Source organism: Pseudorasbora parva, chromosome 12, assembly GCF_024679245.1.
Source record: "Pseudorasbora parva isolate DD20220531a chromosome 12, ASM2467924v1, whole genome shotgun sequence".
Taxonomy (NCBI): domain Eukaryota; kingdom Metazoa; phylum Chordata; class Actinopteri; order Cypriniformes; family Gobionidae; genus Pseudorasbora; species Pseudorasbora parva.
In genome coordinates, this window is record NC_090183.1 from 45785425 (window position 1) to 45793373 (window position 7949).

General features: G+C 38.9%; 1 protein-coding gene across 1 annotated transcript in view; it reads left to right on the plus strand.

Annotated features, from left to right (window-relative positions):
* Positions 1-205: 205 nt before the first annotated feature.
* The window catches only part of nav1b (neuron navigator 1b), a 143976-nt gene continuing 136232 nt past the window's right edge, over positions 206-7949 (plus strand). Inside the window, exons 1-3 of the mRNA XM_067460494.1 lie at positions 206-313; positions 3924-4474; positions 5564-5652. Of these exons, the coding sequence (XP_067316595.1) occupies positions 3933-4474; positions 5564-5652 (631 nt within the window). The 5' untranslated portion in view covers positions 206-313; positions 3924-3932. The remainder of the gene's footprint in view (positions 314-3923; positions 4475-5563; positions 5653-7949) is intronic.

The following is a 7949-nucleotide window of genomic DNA, read 5'->3' on the forward strand; positions in this document are numbered from 1 at the left end:
TGTGTCCTCAAGACATGGCGCGATGTCATGACAAATATAAATATAAGCCTCCGATGTGTGTGTGTGTGTTCACAAGCGAGTGTGTGTCTGGGTTTGAGTAAAGACTGTTCCAGTGTGTGTCTTGGTGAGGGATTGAGGGTGAAAGTCTCCTGCTCTCTGCTCTGTTCCTCTTCCTCATTGGCTCGTGACGTGTCTCCTGTATGTCCAGATGTCTTCAGTCTCCGCCTTCCCTTGAGACTCTGTCAGACTCAGTAAAGGGCATTGAGCGGAGAGCTCAGGATGCTGGAGATTCAACCGCGCTCTGCAACACGAGGTGAGATGCAATGGCCTGTGTTCACATATTGCATAATGTCTGTGTGGTTTGGGGTTTTATGTTGAGTAATTTAGGAGAGCTCACAGATGTGTGTGTGTGGGAGAGAGAGAGAGAGGGTGTGTGTGTGTGTGTGTGGGCATGTTTTTGTGACATATCAGGAAATGTGTATAATGCCATGGGTATGACACAGGTATTACAGGAGAGGGTGAAATATGAGGACATTACCCATGGCCCCACTTTACAAAAGGCTTATAAATCACACAGGAGGAGTTTTTATGAGAAAGTAAAAATGCAGAATGTTTCCTGTGATGGGTAGGTTTAGGGGCTGTGTGTGTGTGTGTGTGTGTGTGTGTGTGTGTGTGTGTGTGTGTGTGTGTGTGTGTGTGTGTGTGTGTGTGTGTGTGTGTGTGTGTGTGTGTGTGTGTGTGTGTGTGTGTGTGTGTGTGTGTGTGTGTGTGTGTGTGTGTGTAGTAGTAGTAGAGAGAGCAGCTGCTCAGTAGTTGTTTTCTGCACTGCTGTGTCATGATCTGCTCCGTCTGGATGAGACGCTTGGCTCTGCTGATATTGATTTATGGTGAGGATGGAGAGTCCAGTGAGATGTGATTTCTCTTCAGTTTGCAAAGGCATGTTTTTACGACGGTGCACTGAGTTTATTTGTTGCTTTGGAGTTTTACGTGTGTTTTTGTATGAAAGATTTTCCGCACGAAACTCACCGGGGCATGTTGTCTCAGTGTGTGTTAAGTCATCGCGATGGGAACCTGCTGAAGTGTAAAATACTCTCTACAGTAACACATCTGTATATAACGGAAATATAGAGGTTATGAATTTATTTTTAACATATCTTTTTTCTTTACAAAGTTGGTGTGTTTTTCCTGCAGTAACTACAGTAGTGTGATGGAATTTTAAAATATGATTACATAAATTATATACAAATTTTATTTTTTATTCATAAAAATATGAATATGAAAAAGATTATATAGTTTAAAGGAACAATTCATAAAAATATCTTAATTTAAGACTATGAATTTAGTATAAATTCATAACCAAAATATGACAATGTGAAAATGATGATGACAAATATAATAAATGTATATGTGTAATTCTAGATTGAAGGACCCAATTCAAGATATCCACATGTCAGACCATGTATTTTATTTATTTATTTATTTATTTATTTATTTATTTATTTATTTATTTATTTATTTATTTATTCATTCATTTATTCATTCATTCATTCATTCATTCATTCATTCATTCATTCATTCATTTGTTTATTTATTTAATTTAATTTAATTTATTTATTTATTTAATTTAAAATATGTATATTTTTATTATTTATTTATTTATTTTATTTAAATTATATATTTTTTATTATTAATTTAATTTATTTTATTTTATTTTTTATTTGTCTTATTTATTTAATTTCATAATTGACTGTGCCATATATTATATAAATAATCTTATATGTGTTATTTATTTACACAACGTCTGATTATTTAAATATAAATTATTTTTTTATTTTTTTATTTATCTATTTATTTATTTATTTTTTTTTATTCTATTTATTTTATTTTATTCAATTTTTTAACTAATTAATTAATTATTTTATTTTTTATTATTATTTTATTTATTTCTTTATTGTTGTCTAATGTTGCAGAACTTACAACCAAGATGTATTTATGTATACACACACACACACACACACGCACACAGACACACACACAGACACACACACATGCACACAGACACACACGCACACGCACACAGACACACACAAAGACACACAGACACACGCACACAGACACACACAGGGTGTGTTGTTCTCCGATCTGGCTCTTGTCTAATAGGATGTGACATGTCTGTCAGTGTCAGGCCTGAGGGTCTCAGTTATCAGTCAGAGCCGCTGCTGATCTGGAGTCAGTGACGCTTCAGCTCTGCAGGATCAGGTGTTAATATATGAGCATGATTATGTATTTATATGATCTCTGCAGTCGTGCTCTAATGGCACAGGATGACTCGAAGCCCTTAATGTGAGCCGCCGTGGAGCTCAGCGAGGCTCAATAGTGTGTGTGTGTGTGTGTGTGTGGAAGGGCCGCTTCTGGTGCCAGTCTCTGGATGGCAGACTGGGCCTGCAGTGCATGCTGAGAGTGAGAGTCAGCTGACCTTATGATCAGATATGCTAATGAGTTTGTAAGAGGCTAAAAATACATGTTTCAAAGATTTCACTGCTATAGTTTAAACCACATTCATCTGCATTTATGTAGCCAATCTTGCTGTGTGATCACGGCGGTGTGGAATATATCAATATGTATTATTATTATTTATTTACACAACATCCAATAATGATTTTTACTTTACTTTACTTAATTGATTTAATTTTTGTAATTTTAAGTTGTTATATCTTATTCTGTATTTATGAACTAGGGCAAACAATCTTTGAAATGCAATTCATTATATTATTTTTATACACTCAAAAAAATGAACGTATGACGCTGTTCACTTGATTTAAGCAGCTCATCTCGATTTAACACCATTATATCGGGTTTCTGGTTCAAATGTAATTGATTCATGTTAAACTGACTTGACTTAAAACCGTCACTCTTTGGCATAACTTAATGTTTTTATTTTCAGATAACGTGTTTCAATCAAGTAACCCAATCAAACAGGACTTCCCTTCCCATCATGCTTTGCAAAGGGGCTGAATTTGGAGAGTAAATGTTTAAATAAAGTGATATTTTATGCATTTCTAACTAGATGAGAAAATGGAGAGACTTTTTAATGTTCTGTTATGTTGGTATTTAAAAGTGTGTGTTATGTGTGTGTTTTTGGACGTTACCATTGTGGTGAAGTGTAGAGCGTGAGCTCGGGCTGAGGATCTGCTTTTAATAATTAAAGCTGTTTTATTGATTAAAACAACGACTTTGGGAATGCCATAGATGTAACAAAACCATCGCCAATACAATCTTGTAATGTAAAAGATTTTGTAAATGTTGTAAAATATAGCATTTCACTAAATAAAAATAATCAATTAAACTGGATTACTTTTTTTGTTTTTTTTAATATTCATTACAGGGTAATAAAACTTAATAGTTTTGGACAGAATTAAGAATGTTAACCTGATTTAACTAAAGGGCATTGAATTAACTTTTCTTTAAAAAAATTACGTTTACAGAAATAAATAAATAAATATGTTAATTAAATCCAACAGAACATGATGACATAAAAAAATAAGTAAACCCAACGTATCATTTTTTTGAGTGTATACTGTATAATATTTATATTTTCACAGCCTTGACTGATTATTTTATTTATTTAGTTATTTATTTATTTATTTATTTTAATTGGTTTTATTGTATTTATTTTAATTGATTTTATTTTATTTATTTTAATTGATTTGTCATCTCTTCTCTTATTTTGTATTCATGAACGAGAGCGATCCAGACCATGCTGTCATATCTCTCCTCGTTCAGTTATGATTATCGTTAATCCCAGCCCTGTCCCGTATTTCTCCAAAGCATATTCTAGACAGAGGACAGATAATGTTATTGATTATTGATATGAGTCAGATAATGTTATTGATTATTGATATGAGTCAGATATGTTCCCGCAGATCTTCCTCATGTCTCGGAGCCACTCCGCTGTCCCTCTGACCTCCAGTTGTCCGGATCCGGCTGGACAGAAGCGATCCACCTCCTCCTCTTCTTCCCAGGCTTCCCGGATCCTCCGAGGCCCAGGCTTGAGTCGCCAGTCTTCACTGAGAGCTCCAGGGACATCCGTCGGGATCCGGCCGCCCGCTCCCCGCTCAGCCCAAAGCAGCCCGAATGTGCCTAAAAGAGACGCGACCCGTTTCAGGGACACACAGGACGTGCGGAGGGGCTCGCTGCCCCAGGACAGATTCAGAGAAGACAATAAGAACTGGAGATCTGGCCATCATCGTCATCATCATCACTTCACCAGTTTAGACAATGAAGCTCAAGCCATTCGCAAGCCGACCAATGGGAACATCATCTGGGAAACGTCTGGAAAGCATCGGATGAGGATTCATGCGGATGGAGATGGAGGGACGATTGCATCCCAGTCACACACACACACTCACACACACACGTGTCCTGAAGGCAGAGTGTCTCCGCGTATGGCAGCGGTGGCCCCGTTCAGATTCAGGTGAGTTCCTCATTTATTGATGATGGTTTATATTTACACTCTAAAAAATGCTGGGTTGAAAATTTACTAACCTAGCAATTGGGTTGTTTTAAGCAAACATTTAACCCAACCATTGGGTTAAAACAACCTCCGCCTTCTTCCAGAAAGGAGGTGGGGAGCACTAGCTAATTTGCATTTAAAAGCAGAGGTGGACAAACTACACAACTTCATTACTTGAGTAAAAGTAAAAGTACTACTGGTCAAATATTACCCCGTTACAAGTGAAAGTTGTAAAAACAGATTTTTACTGAAGTAAAAGTACAGAAGTATTTGATTCAAAAGTACTTAAGTATCAAAAGTAAATTTCCTTTTTTATGTCGCCACATTATTGTATTATAGTTGTATAAATGCACATTATGCCATCATGGTTTAAGCCAGTCAGTGACGCTCCATCTGACATACTAGCAGACGACTAACTTAAACTCATTTAAATACTTGTATATAAGTTACAACGCTCTTTATAAAGCGGCTGTCACTTTAAGAACGAATGCACGGATCCAATACACTGATACACATCTGATATTCTCACACTGTTCACCTTCACTGAAGACAGAATCAACTTTGTTTATGTGAATCCTCCACTAAATGAGCATTTGGACATCCGTCTTCTTCAAGAGTCCTCCGTCCTCAAAGCTGCGACAGAAACGACTTTCGACTTCGAGGACCTTGATAGAAATGTAGTGGAGTAAAAAGGACGATATTTGTCTTTCAGATGTAGTGAAGTTAAAGTCAGAAGTTTCCAGAAAAAATAATACTCCAGTAAAGCACAGATACTCAAACAGTGAACTTCAGTACAGGACTCGAGTAAATGAGCTGAGTTACTGTCCAGCTCTGTTTAAAGGGACACACAAACGGCGTTATTAGCACTATAATCTAGCAATAATTGTAAAGCTCTTTACTGTAACTGTATGGGTAATATTGTCTCATTTGTATTTTGTAACTATATTTATATATATTTTAAAGAAGCATCTGGGACACGACTGATGCAGAAATGAAGTCCTCTAAGTGAAAATGCTACAGACTCTATAAAGCGTTGCTTCTTGTTGACAGGCTGCAGGTTGGAGAGGACGCTGAAGCTTCTCTGGAGGATCTCAGTGATGGTTCCTCAGACTCTGTGGAAATGTGCTGTGAGGATCTGAGTGAGTCTCTGCTACAGTACACAATATTCACGAGTCTGAAATCACAAGCGCTATTATCTTCAGTAGGTACTTATATTGAATAAGTCATTAAGGGGGGGGGGTCTAATGCTATTTCCTGCATTCTGCCTTATTTACGCTGTTTAAAGAGTTAATTCTCATGATAAACATGGACAAACTGTCAATAAACGAGTTGGACGTATGACGGAGTATTTCTGTGACAAACACACTCCTTCAGGATTCACACAATTTTTTGTCAAGTATGTCCCTGTATGACATCATAAAGGGAGGAAATCCTTCTTTGGGCACTTCTCCCGGATGAACACACACACACACACACACACACACACACTCACACAAGCTTGGTTCGGGTTACAGGAGCCATTGGCGGAGCTGCCGTTGTGTGAGGGAAAGATCACCTTGTTCAGCTTTACAAATAACCCAGCTTTAAAGGTCCCGTTCTTCGCGATCCCATCTTTCAAACGTTAGTTAGTGTGTAATGTTGCTGTTAGAGCATAAATAATACCTGTAAAATTATGAAGCTCAAAGTTCAATGCCAAGCGAGATATTTTATTTAACAGAAGTTCCCTTTCAAAGCCTACAGCGAGCGGCCGGTTTGGACTACACCGCTGCACTTCCTGCTGTGATGACGTCACTAGAACCGTTTGCTGACTAACGCTCCGCCCACAAGAACACGCAAAATAGGGGGCGTGGTCTCGCTGCTCTCCCACGTGGAGAAGAGCGCTTGCATCTCCCCGTTATGGTAAGAGGCGGGACCTTTTCGGGCAAAGTGCGCTAAGCTGCTGTCCAATCACAACACGGGAAGCGCTGGCCCAATCAGAACTCGTTATGTGTTTCTGAAGGAGGGACTTCATAGAACAAGGAAATCATCAGGCCGTTTGTAGGACAGAGGAAACAGCGCTGTACAGATCAGTCAATTGTGTGAAAAATACTGTGTGTTTTTACACGCGAAACATGAACTCATGTTATATTGCACACTGTAAACATAATCAAAGCTTCGAAAACACGCGAAGAACGGGACCTTTAAGGGAACAGTGGATGCAGTTTGTGTTTCGGAGTTCTGCAATTGTGTGTGTGTATGTGTGTGTGTGTGTGGTCATGAGTGGAAACTGTGTGTGTGTGTGTGTGTGTGTGTGTGTGTGTGTGTGTGTGTGTGTGTGTGTGTGTGTGTGTGTGTGTGTGTGTGTGTGTGTGTGTGTGTGTGTGTGTGTGTGTGTGTGTGTGTGTGTGTGTGTGTGTGTGTGTGTGTGTGTGTGTGTGTGTGTGTGTGGACCATAGACATGTCTGTAGTGTCCGTGACGTCGCCCGTAGGATTCTGAAGAGCCGTTCTGAAGCGTAAAGTAGAGACGAGCTGGCCGTCGCCATCTTGTTAGAATAACAGAAAATGGGCAGAGAGGCGGGACGTGGGCGGAGCTTAGCTGACGCGATGACTAACAGACAGCGGATCAATGGCTGTCCACCTGTCAATCAAAGTGGCCACGCCCTTAATTATGCAGAACTTTAAGGCTTTATATAATGTAAACCAGTGTTACTCATTGCGTGGCTCGCGAGACTCATGCGGCTCGCCAAGCTTTAATTTGCGGCTCGCATTATATCACATCAACAGTACGAGTGTGCAGTCTTGTGGAGTTTTGGGGTGCATATGCTACGCAATTTTTCGCGTGCATATGAGACGCACTTTATGGCGTGTATATGACACGCTCTTGGATGGGCGTGGGCGATTTGCACGCCAAATACATTCCACGACGCTAAATTAGGACGATTCTAACAGAGAAACCGCCTCACCAATGAACATCTTGCATGTCTCACAAGGATTGCAACGACAAGCTACAAATACAACATTAAAAAGTCAAGGAAACGCATGCATGCTTCCGCTCATCCCAGCATTAATGTAATCCTGCTTTTTTTGGATGGCGGGAGGCTTCGGCTTCGTCCCGTCTTTTTTAGTCTGCGTGTTCTTCAATCCGCAGCGGCGCGGAGCAGAGCACACGTCAGAAGCAGAGGTGTGTGTGTGTGTGTGTGTGTATACATCTGAGCCTCTGTAGCATATAAATGCACCTTTTGTAAAAATGAAAGTTTAGACATCTGTCATTAATTTTTCTCTTTTGCGGCCATGTTTTATTTTCACAAAAATATTCAGGCAAATTAATAAACTTTTGTCTACTCTAATTTCACAATTTTTAATTGCCTGAAAATATGCCTATGTGATTCATAATGTAGGCCTAATTAACGAACAAGAAATATTAATAAAGCCATTTTCATCAGATTAGGCATTTTAA